The sequence below is a fragment of the Bombus pyrosoma genome, linkage group LG7, assembly GCF_014825855.1.
Source record: "Bombus pyrosoma isolate SC7728 linkage group LG7, ASM1482585v1, whole genome shotgun sequence".
Taxonomy (NCBI): domain Eukaryota; kingdom Metazoa; phylum Arthropoda; class Insecta; order Hymenoptera; family Apidae; genus Bombus; species Bombus pyrosoma.
The window spans coordinates 6,691,110-6,703,597 of NC_057776.1; the positions used below are offsets into that span (position 1 = coordinate 6,691,110).

General features: G+C 34.9%; 1 protein-coding gene across 2 annotated transcripts; it reads right to left on the reverse strand.

Moving 5' to 3' along the window:
- Window positions 1-314: 314 nt before the first annotated feature.
- LOC122569803 (adenylate cyclase type 2) lies at window positions 315-12,487 on the reverse strand. Of its 2 annotated transcripts, none has more exons than XM_043731402.1 (20): window positions 12,186-12,487; window positions 7,953-8,087; window positions 7,124-7,344; window positions 6,282-6,438; window positions 5,865-6,014; window positions 5,671-5,792; window positions 5,341-5,588; window positions 4,904-5,253; window positions 4,451-4,731; window positions 4,188-4,364; window positions 3,932-4,112; window positions 3,766-3,849; window positions 3,589-3,687; window positions 3,342-3,485; window positions 3,158-3,253; window positions 2,950-3,073; window positions 2,665-2,874; window positions 2,406-2,586; window positions 2,198-2,333; window positions 315-2,115 (listed from the first exon to the last, which is right to left on the reverse strand). In XM_043731402.1, the coding sequence occupies exons 1-20, from the start codon at window positions 12,291-12,293 to the stop codon at window positions 1,951-1,953; spliced, it is 3,369 nt and encodes a 1,122-aa protein (XP_043587337.1). In that variant the 5' UTR covers window positions 12,294-12,487; the 3' UTR covers window positions 315-1,950. The 2 variants fall into 2 exon arrangements, with proteins under 2 accessions (XP_043587337.1, XP_043587336.1); XM_043731401.1 differs by having other exon boundaries at window positions 2,950-3,069; window positions 3,576-3,687.
- Between the last annotated feature and the right edge of the window lies 1 nt (window position 12,488).

Genomic DNA, 12,488 nt, shown 5'->3' on the forward strand with positions numbered 1-12,488 from the left:
GAAATTGATTTAATAAAATAGATGCATGATCTCTTTAATATTCTTTGTATTGAAATGAAAAACCTTTTATATAATTAATAATTAGAAATTTCCGTTTTAATAAAAATATCTCCTAATTATACTGTTGCTATGGGTAATATTTTTTATCTCAAGATCTCGTTCCGACAGATTGCACAAAACTATAGTGTTAAAAAAACTAAGAACATGTATAACTATAAAAAAATAATAAACGAAGAAAAAAGAACAATAGAACGGGGTAAGATATCACGAGATTAAAGACTTATATAAGGGAAAACTATAATACAATAGAAATATAAAGAGTTAAATATTAAGAGTTTTATTGGATTGTATATATAGATATCTGTTATAATGCTCTTTTACGTTTGTTTGTTTATAAATTACGTTTGCATCTTGTGTATGTAGTAATAAATACTTTATTTCAATCACATTGGTCGTTATTTTTAATATTTAAAAAATATATACAAAAATATTTACAAAGAAAGAAAGCAGCGTTTGTCACGCTAATAATATAGTCGATAGAAAAATAAATTCATAGTTCTACTTATAACCAGGATGGGGAGCTCAGTTTATAAAATGTGTGGTTCATAAATTAAGGAAGAAACGATATATTTAAAAAATTGCCGTATCTGTTCTACTGGGACGATTCGTAAAGCGAACATAATGATTTGGGCATAGTTCGTAGGCATTATTGTAAAAATCCATTGATATTACGTGACAAGAATTATTTTTACTTATTTATTAAACACAAATCTCTTATGTGTTTAGATTCGCGATTTGCGGGGCGACTTTATATTTCTATTAATCACTTTGCTTAGTCGCTAAAAAGCAATAACCTTTATATAATGAAAATTCCATCCCGATTTGTTAATTACTTATTAAGAATTTTCACAAAATATTTAAACTATGCCTGGAAACAAATTAATAATGAGGTTGTGATACCATCGCATGATCGTATTTAAACGAAAATTTAGTGTTCGACATAAACGAAATAGAACTTAAAGCTGTCCAGGTATTTCAAGGCTGAGTTTTGAAACTTATGAACATCTTTGATATTATGAAATGTTTTTAGCTTTACAGTGAACATCGTGAAAATATGTTTATAAGTACATCTATTTTCAAAACATTCGCCCATTGTCATGACCCTGGAAAAACCTATGTCAATAAATATTTCAAACTAGCTACCTTTTTGTTAATCAGATGCGGAGCATTGTATGTACATTTAACATACAGCTAAAGAACATCATTATCATTCGTATGCATCGATATAAATAAAATGTTATATTCTTGTTCTTTTGATTATCTTTCGAATTGTCATTTGCAGAGTCACTCTTGAAAATATTTTTATCATCAATTACAAGACTTTTATACTTTCAATGGGTTGTGTATTGTTTAGGATAGCGTTTTCCAAGATCACCATTTGGAAATTATTTTACTTATTTACAATATGAATATTCAAATGGCCGAATGAAATAAAGTATAGCGTTAATAGATTGTCACGTAAAACATTTTTCACGTAAATGAATTTGTTCACAAATTGGAAAACGCTAATAGAAGATATTTTAAATGTATACTATTATGTATAAAGCTGTTTTTACATATATAATGATCATGTAAAATCATTTTCAATTTCTCTATGTAAAAAAAATGCTATTAAAATTAGCATCTTCGATTTGTAATGATGATGCATTTATCATTTTGTCGATAATCGGCCTTATGGCATATAATTGCAAACATACTTCACATGTGTAATCGATTGAATAAGTTGAGGTATTCCATATAGTGACGCAGTCATTGATTGCGTTCTTTTCCCTTGATTCTTTGGTCTTTTAAATTTCTTTGGTTTTTCTCTTGTGTCTCTATATGTTCACTTAGATACCTAATATCTCACTTTTCACATTATGACCACAGTAATTGATCAGAGCGTTTCGATCACAGACTAGTCTCCTCGATAGAATCCGCTCTTTGAAGTTGTCGGTTATCGTCGATACCAACAAAGTATGTTGTAACGAATCCTTTCGGTTTGACATACGTTTCTCCTCGAAGGTGACACTTAACATCTTGCTGTTCAAGAACAGCTGCAGTCTCTGCCGTAACCTATGTAAATGATCGTTATCCAAAAAATGGCTTTGAATAACAAAATATACTTCTTTAAGCTAAAATTTAGTTTTAATCGAACCTGTATTTTTCCTGGAACACCTGTCGTATCCATTCTCGATGCCATGTTCACAGCATCACCCCAGATATCATACAATGGCTTTTGAGCGCCTACTACTCCTGCTGTTACTTCGCCATGTGATATTCCAATTCTTAGTCTGAAACAATATTTTATTTTCATAAACAATTCAGGTAAATGAATATAGATTTATACAGACATAAGTATGTACCTATAAGGTTTCGATGTATAAAAAGATTTCCTCTTCAATTTATCTAGTACTGCCATCATCTCGGCTGCGAACTGAGCCATAACTTTTACCACGTTGTCGTTGAAATTTTCCTCGCTTACCGTGCTACGCATCGAATCTCGTCGACCGGCTTCTAATCCACAAGCTGCCATATAGGTGGTACCTAAGACGATCGTAACGTTCTTCCATTATGTCTTTACAACACGTTTTAAAAATTCTTATTTTCGTTCTATTCATTTACCAGCAATTTTGATCTTTTCAATTCGACAAACGTAGCATGGCTCAAATAATAATTTGTCAAATTCACATATGATCTCATTTAGATCTGCCAGAGTATTACTTCCATCAATGGATACATCCGTTAATGAAGCAAACATGACGGCCACGTTATTATGAGCTTCGTGATAGGGCTCGTTTTCTTCTGTTCTGTTCATATTCAAATAGAACTCCGCTACATAAAATTTATACGTGATATAATTATGATCATAATTGATTGCATTTTGATATTACTTAAAAATTAACATACCAACATGTTCTGGTAAAATATTACGGAGTAGAAGTTTATTAGCGTTCCTTGTATGGAATGCTTCATCTTGTTCCTTGGTCAATTGACGTTTCCATAAGTAGTCCAATCTGCTCAGATATTCTGCCTGAATAAATTTTTGCTCGAGTTAATATATACGAGCAGTGTATTATTGAAGAAATAATGCTCTTGTCAATTTGAATACGCTCACCTGACGATCTATGAGATGCAACGAAAAGGCAAGGAAAACTATGCTTAAAATGTGAGCCAGTCTTGGTTCTAAATGTGGATTCCATCTTTCGCTTGACTGTGAAAGAAATTGCAAATAAAAAAGACCTACCACTAATTCACTTACAAATACCGTAACAAATTAAAAAGACTCTGATTAGAATTACCTGAAACAAATTTGAACGATACACCCAAACATTCCACGAATAAAATATCACTACTATGATGCCTATTACTAACTTTAGGATATAATGGAGCCTCAAAAACAGAAAGCTTGTCAGAATTGCCAAGGAGCAAGTTTGCGTCATTTGCTAGAAATAGTCGTTGAATGAAATTAAAAACATTGTTTGATGTTCTGGAAAGTTAAGCTAATAGAGAATCTACAGCATACAAGTACCTACTAAACAATCTTACCCAAGGTGTAGCCACGCAATCAAGTTTCGTACCATCAGGATCCAACACGCTGGATGTTATATTATTACTTGTAAGTTCATTCACATTTTTGCATTCAAACTAAAATTATATAACAATTGAATACTTTAATTAATAATCTAATATTTAACATAGTATATATGTATACTGTCAACCTACAATCATGTCAAACATGGCGCACGTTGCTAGCATTATCGTTATTACCAAGTATAGCACTGTCCTGAGGAATGCACTCCAAACAACCTATAGTATAATGTAAAAAATATAATATAATACTCAATACTATAAAAATCACATGAGAGATAAAATATACAAGAATATTAACCTTTATGCTAGTTTGGTATAGAAAACACAATAATTTATTGCGAGGATGTGGTATATGTCCTTCATGTTCATCATGTGGATCCTTATATCGGTTCCACGCGAAGTGCATCCAAGCTATCGGCAGTAAAGCAATCAAAAATAATATCGCCGTCGCGTAACTAATCGTTGTGCTCAAATGCCACCTATAAATTAGAGTTTTGAAAACGTTCCCAATCTTATCCGTATTGTTAATAAATACTCTTGCAAGGAAAACGTACTTAGAAAGAGAAAATGTAGGCACCAGGTAAATGAGTCCCATAAAAATCAGAACGAAAACAGCGGAACCGATATAAAATTTGAAAAGTGGGTCTGGTTCTTTCAGAAACGGTATCTCCCAATTCCATTGTTGAAATGTTAAAAATATTGGATTCATCTCTTCCCACTTGCACCATTGCCTAGAAAATCATCAAAAAAATTCATCTTCAATTTTATATAGAACGCGTCAGAGTTGCTGAATGAATCAGAAATCGAGAGTACTTACTTCCACTTGGTGAGAGGCATTTTCTTAATAGCATTCTCCATCTCCGCATCTGCGGCTTTGAGCATCAGATGATAATCTCGCAAACAGGAGTCCATAAAGTGTGTACGTCGTCTGCAAGAGCCGGCGAACATATCAACGTGATTATTTATAGTAGCAGTAAGCCGTCTACTGCTTCTCGAAGCAGCGTTAGTAACGCTGCTTCGTACGTAGAATCTCACGTAATGCTTGTTGGACACCGGAGGGGTGCTTGGAGTCATGACTGTCAAGGTGTTCTCGCTGTTCTGCAACATGGTTCGCCTGTCAACGATGCGAAACCCTCGACGGAAGTTCGTTCAACGATTAAGAAGATATTGTCAGTGGCGTAGGAATTTGTTCGAACGTTGTTAAGTTTAAACGAATTTTTCATTCACATTCGCTTATCACAGGCTTCCTACGCCACTGGGAAATACGCACCTGCGTAGACGGAGGATCTGGAGTCGAAGGTGTTATCAAGTAACTTCGAATTCCGTATTTCTTGAGAACCTCGTCATTCAAGGACTCCACCGGAACGCAATCGTATTCGTTAGCGTTCACGAGGTCCAATGTTTGCTGTGTAACATGAACCTTTCCGGGTTTTCCTGTTTGCTCCATTTTGTTAGCTATAACGACGTCGCGTGACCAGACATCATACTGCCACTTGTTGTTACCCAGGATTCCCGATATTATGTTGCCCGAGTGAACTCCTATTCTCATATTTACATCCACACCGCTCTCGCGACGTACTTTTGCTCTCACATCTTTGATAATCTTTATCATATCAAGGCCTAATTAATTAAGCTTTATTAAATTTCTAAGAAGTGAAAGTGAGAGGAATGGATAAGAATATACATATTTTAAAATGAATAATTTACCTAAATCTACGCAATTTTTTGCATGCTGAGAATTCGGAGTCGGTACTCCGCTTACGCAATAGTAACAGTCACCTAAGAATTTGATACGCAGAACATTATGCCTTTCGGAAGCCTCATCAAAACTACCGAACAAATCGTTCAATGTCTCTACTAATTTTCGTACGGGCAATGTCACGGTTAGTCCGGAAAAATTCACTACGTCAGCATATAAAATGCTTACGTTGTTGTGCGTTTCGACGCATAGATCACTAAAAATCAATGAATAATACTTGTTACAAGTTTGAAGTCTTTGCGATGAAAGATATTTACTTATTATGGAAATAAACATACTTATGAGGACGTCCTTTAGGAGGAGGTTTTTTATGTTCTTCTATAAATCTAAAAATGTCCCTAAAATCTTTCTTTATCTTTGCAGCTATATGTTGAGGCAATATACTCCGCGTAAGTTGCTCCTGAAAATTGTATTTTGTTTTTATGAGAAAATACCTAATTACGTTCTAAGAAACTCGTTTATAGAAACATACTTCCTGGTCTTTTTCATAATTCAACCGCAGTGTCGATTCCACACACTTGCGGTGATCTAGGAACGATCGTCTGATAACAATTTCATTCATAAATCTGAAGTACAATCCGAGACCATTCACGCAAGCAAAGTATATAGTGTCTGTAATGATCTGAAATATTTATAAATCAAATTAAAATATTGCAATAGAAAATTTTTTGATAACTCAAGAGAATAAAATAATTTTTAAAAATGTAGCTCTTTATACTTTGATTTTAACTGTTGTTCTGTGAAAGATACCAAGACTATCTTTCAAAATGACAAATTCACTCTGTCAGCTGATTATTTAATCATTCCGAACAGTCTGCTGTTTGAAGATACATTTATACAGTTTTTAACGATCCGACGTCAATAAGCAGCAAATGTATGATATTTTTACCTTTGTGCCATAATCGAATGTGTTTCTGTAAGTGATTAACAAGAGAGTGGCTAGGTAACATATGGTAGCCGTGATCCCGAGTACGAAAGCGTGTAGATTCTCCGTAAGAGGCAGGAAAACGTAACACGCCAGGAGCGCGTGAGTCGCGTACGCAGGTCTGCAAAAAAAAAAAAAACAAACACAATCACATGTATATAAACGAAACGTATATAAAAGTTCATGGTTGTGCATTCATTAGCAGCAAAGGTAAAACGCAATTAACTGATCGCTAAATGGAATCTGCTAATGAGAATTGCACATTAGCTTAATCCTGGTATCGACTACTCATTATATTCATTCTCGAATCCTCAAACGGATACGTACAACAATAAAAGAAACAAATTAGAACTAAAAAAAAAAAAAAAAATAACGGAGGGCAAGAAATAAACGATGCAAGGTATCAAGATATAACGCCAGCAACTTCATTAACTCGATCTGGGTGGAATAATGAAAAGATAACAATTTATGATACTAGCCAAGCTTTCTTATCTGTTCTGGAACATCTATTTTTAACACAAAAAACCATTACGATTTACCGATAATATAAAGATAAACGAGGATACGACCGCCTAGGGAATTATCTCACGGAACCTCTTACAAAATGTTTCGCGCAACGAGATTAACATCAATTTTGTCGATCTTTCACAACTATTATACATACTAACAGTTTTGAGGAAGTAAATCCAAAGTACGAGTTACAGAAAGCCGACTGTACCAATGAGAAAACCGAAGGTTGCGAATGATAATTACGGTGTCCTTGTCATGATTAGCCGGGAACTTCCCTGTTTTCTTATCGGCGTTACCTTATCGGTGGTATGTCGTCGTTAAAGAGGAGGGTGTAGTACAAGGGAACGGCCAGGTCACCGACTACCAGTAGCACTACGATCAAGCAGGACAACATGACCGGTAAATAGGTGTTCCTAGCGATAATTTTCGACCTGAACGAGATCGCGATTAGCGGGCATAGTAGCGCGCTCACCAGACTGCAGATCACCACATCCGGCACACAATTCTCTATGTTGACCTACGAAAAAGTAGAGTAAATTTAGTGTCTCTTTTTCTGTCTCTCTCGCTCTCTAGATACTTAAAGCCTAACTGTATGTTTAACTTTTCTGATTAATTTCTACATAATTTGAATGTATCCCGTGGGTAACTATTATTAGGAATGAAACTGGCCACTCCTTACCAATGAAGATTATCGATTCACTAAGAACTACAATTGTGACCTGAGTATACAGAAGTAATTGCGATTGCACGATATTTGCAATGCTATTGATGGAATTTAGAGGAAAATCTAAGTCCGATAAGTTGCAGTTTTTAGTACGCCTTTTTTTTAGTATGAAAAATAAGTAATATATGGAAAATTAAGTATCGCTGTTTCTCTATCAACACTATGTTTTAATAAGTAAGATATTTTACAGATACTAGAATTAATTGTTTATAAAAGCTTTTAATCATTATTTGAAGTAATTTGTAGAATCGAACGAATGCGATAATCTAATTAAAGATGTAAGAGGAAGTTTTAATTAATAGGATATATTCTTCATAGTGTAGACCGGTTCCTCGATAACAACTGGATACGTAGCTTCGAAACGGAGCGCCCTATTGTTTCGTATTCTGTTTCTCACTTACCATTCTAATTAGAATCAAACAATACGTGATTCCGAGGGCCAATTGCAAGAGTACGAAGAGCGACAGATAACCATACTGAATCCTCCTTTGGTAAACCGTGAATAGCTTCTCTAGGCCCTTGTATTTGAACTGTTTCTGAAAGTGAAAGCTCACATCAGATTATGTATTCGGTGTGTGACCGGACGATTGTTTGAGCTTTCTAAATAAGCTAACCATTATCACCGTCAACGCAACGATATTTTATCAATAATTATCTAATTAATTTTCTAACGTTTTTATAATAAAAATTGATGATAAAACCTATGCATCGTCGAAATTTAAAAAACAAGGTACATCATTATTGATAAGACGATATTTTATCGATAGCGATCTGATTAATTTTCTAACATTATTATAGGAATAAAACTTGATAGCAAAAATTATGAATTGTCCAAAAGAAAACATGACTGTTTTTTAAAAAGCATCGTTTGTAAAAGAGAGTATATTACATTTAAGTTAAAAATAATGATTAATAACTGAAATAGCTGGAAGTACGCGATACACATTTTGCAATGCATTCCATCGACTTTCACCCGCGATCATTTAAATTTAACGCCTGATATAATACATGATTGCCTCGTTAGCTTCCCAATGACTCGGAAATTGAAGTTCCTTAGAATTCGACTAATTAAAGTTATTAACAATAACGATCAAAAAACCAAAATAAATGTGCAGAGATAGAAAAAGCGGGAACGATAATTAGTATGTATTCGAACGGCTGCAAATATTGCATTCCTGTCGAGTGTTTGTATAAAATAAGACTCGTCTGTGTACTCACGATGGATGTACAAATACACGGCGAAAGAAAGAAAAATACTTAAAATCGAGGAGATTATTGATTTTAAGGAAAACTCGTTTTATATTGTTCTAATATAAAACCAGTTGAAGTACATTAGTAGCAGTAACACTTTTTACGCAGACGAGTATAGCATTCAACAAATAAATCTTACAATTAGAACCACACGTGCTTGCCACATAGATCTTTCGAAGAACGTGACATTTATATATGTACCTATACGCTATTACATATCATTTAGTGAAGACCAATAATGGAAATCTCACACGATTCTTATTCTCCTAGTAAACATACATTGAGACACAAATGAAGAGAGACCACAGTAAAATTCCAGTCCTGGAAAAATACAAGAAAGATCCTTCGATGTTACCTACGCTCGGACCGATATGGAATCACATGTAACTGCGTCACAGAAGAAACACAGCATCGCGAGATACTAACTTAAAAAGGTGTTTAAAAATTTACAGCAAACACAAGTAACGATATTACAAACTAAAGATACTAAAGATAAATAATAAATTATCGAAATTTGATTAATCATCTCTAAAATAAGTCACTATATAAAATCACACCTTTCTGTCAAAATGGTACTTCCTCTTCCTTCTGTTTTATCAAACAAGACAGTATCTTAAATCAATTCTAAACTTTCTCAACTTGTAATTTTATATTCCAAGAACTTGGTATATATAAATAGTGGTTTTGCGCGACACGATTAAACAGTATATATCCTTTTATGAAGAATAACTATTATTCGATATCGAACGGAAACCACAATAGCCACAGTAGCCACAATTTCATTGATGGAAGAGTCAAAAAACTCGGCGTTACCAACGTGCGCGTATCTCCGACAGTCACCGGCTGTCTGATGTAAAATCACGGTAGCTGACGTGAATTATGCGGCTCGTAAAGCACGATAAAAATCGTAGCGGGTATCGCGGAGCGCAGCCGCGCCTCCGCACGATACGGCGTGGGTCTCCTTTTCACGGTTTCCTGCCGCAGGAAAGCGACGATGCCCGGCGAAACTCTCGAGGCTCTCTCCACCGGGAAACGAACGAGTTCCCGTCTACATTTCGCGCGTGCGTTTTCGTATCCCGCGAACCTTTCGTCCGGTCCGGCGAATATTGATCTTCAATCTCTCGGGCCCGACCACCTTTTTCTCTGTCCCTATTCTCCTTGTGTGTAATCGTCATAACATTCCTGTCTTCGTTTCTCGATCATAGTATCTAAATTGATTGTGAGTTAGCAGTATGTATATATTCGATGTAGGCAATATGTTTGTGAGGATTTTAGTGAATATACCTATTGCTGTTCTTAATCGCAATGTTCTGTTTATTATTTTGTAGCATTTTTGTTTTGTGTTTTCTATGTTCAATTAAATTTTGTAACGGCCCATATAATATATCTTTACTTAATAAAAAAGTTAAATTAAAAATTAAGTTAAAAGTGAAGTTAAAAAGTAAATAATCGTTTCTAGGATTACTATAAATTAATAAAGATTCAGTATATCGTTAGTTGTTCTTAGAATTATTCCAGTAGTATCTTGAGAGAGCATTTCAGTCTGTAAATCAATTGAAGTTTCTGTAATTGGTATTTCGCGTAAGTTAACAGGAAGTACTAAGTGAATTAAGAATCATTTCTGAGAAAATTTCCGAATAAAAACAGTGTTCCAGTATCGTTGAGATTCCAAGTTTCATTTTTTGGCACAAAATATACTATACTAGACAAGGGCGACATAAATCTTAGATATAATCGATATTGCGTGAAGGGATTGGAGAGATCAGAAAATATTTAGCATTCCAGTGGCAGCGAGATTAAAACTTTCGATAACGTTGCTCGTCGATAACACGACCGTCGTAAAATGTTTTGGAAGTTAGCAAGAACATAAGACCGTTTAGAAAAGATAATCGTGTACTTGTTTATGAACTAAATTCCTTAATATATGATAGATGTATGTACTTACATATATCTTCTAGATTGACGGGAAATGAAATAGTTTTTCTATTTGAAGGATACGAAGACGAAGATAGATAACGAAAAATGATATTATCTTTGATATTCCTATATCGTTCAACGAGGAAATGTTTCAATGATTGCCAGGAAAATGGCGTCAGTTTGGAAACTCGTAACACTTCGATATCAAACGCTTCCTCGCATTATTGAATTACCACGAAGGACGTGATCCAGATTGAATAAATTTTTCTCTATTGCGATTATCAAAGGCAGTTGTTGATATAAGCTCGATGATATTGTAACAAATAAACTGTTCGAACGATCGTTCGCCATGAAAAAGTCCAACTTTTCCTTGTAATCGATACAATGAGAAAAAACATGATATAACATCGGACTACTCTTCAATTTTTAGCGTTAGCGATTGCATGCAGTTGAAAAGTTATCGAGACCCGTCTTCAATAGATAAAGCCAACGATAGTCAGTCGCAATTTCACGGAAATCTTGGCGACATTACTAGATAGTGATTTTTCGCGTTCACTAATGCTTCCGTGGCCTTCTCCTTTCATCCTAATGTCATCCTTATAATTCAATTATCGTACGCGTCGGGAATGTTTTGCAAAATGTATGAAACACGGCTAAGCAGGCGGAAATGTTTACTTACAACTAGAATGATACGGAAATAAGACGGATTATCTTTTGGTCGAAGTACATATATCGACTTTGAGCCGAATGCCATTACGTGAAAATACATTAGATTAAATTCGTTGCTCTCTAATTATCTCGTTTATATCGCGAATATAATCATCGGCGATTACGAAACGATATTTCATAAACATTTTTCAGACGCGAATGAAATTAATAGAATTTTCTAGAAATGTCCTTCCATCCGTTGAATTCTAATGAAGCTCGCGAGTAACTTTACTCGGTTTAATTCATTCCGCGTATCAGCTTCATACACTGATATATATGATACTACCATCGTAATTGAAATATATGATTGAAATGTATGATTAAATACGTGTATGTATTCCTTTTCTGATGAAAAATAATTCATTTATAATTCTAATTAAGATCACTCGCTTATTATGCAGTGAAATGCTTAATCGCAGAGTAAACAACGCGTTTAACCCTTTCGTTCCAGGTGGTAAATATAAATATTTTAAATTACTAAAAAACTAGGAGGAATATTATATCACTCCATGATTTTGTGCTATCGTTCTCAAGTTAATTATCAATATACAGACAATGCACATTTGCACATGTTACTAAATAGATAACCGTTTCAAAACAGCTGATTTTGGTCTTATCTTTGATTTAGGAAAAAATATTTATATTCGGAGATGAAAGAGTTAGGTGGAGTTGTTCCCGTTCTAGAATATTCAATATTTCTTGCGACGTTTGAACGTTACTGGTCACGATCACGATCAGCAAACAATTGTTGCACTCACTCGCAAACTGGAGCAGGTCCACTCGTCGAGGCTATTCGGGGAGACGATGCGGCCATCGCCCATGTGCAGAGAATTCAAGGATGCACGAGTGACCAGACCCACGTCCATTTTCCTCGAGAGATTGTTCTCGAGTCCTGTTCCTTCTTTTCTGCCAATCAAAGAGACACAATCGACGACGATGACCAGGACGACGGCGATGACAAGGGCAACGACAACGACAACGACAACGACAACAACGACCACACAGTTGTTCGATCCATCGCGGCTACAATCCACGATCCGACTGATCGTATGTGAAAATGA

Bases quoted from the DNA above. Each gene is read 5' to 3' on its own strand.
- LOC122569803 (XM_043731401.1), bottom strand. From the start codon at position 12,293: ATGGACGTGGGTCTGGTCACTCGTGCATCCTTGAATTCTCTGCACATG. The intron at 3,254-3,341 runs GTAATTCTAATC...TTTCTTTCACAG, and splicing joins ATCGTTCAAATTTGTTTCAG to TCAAGCGAAAGATGGAATCC. The intron at 2,116-2,197 runs GTTCGATTAAAA...TCATTTACATAG, and splicing joins GTGTTCCAGGAAAAATACAG to GTTACGGCAGAGACTGCAGC.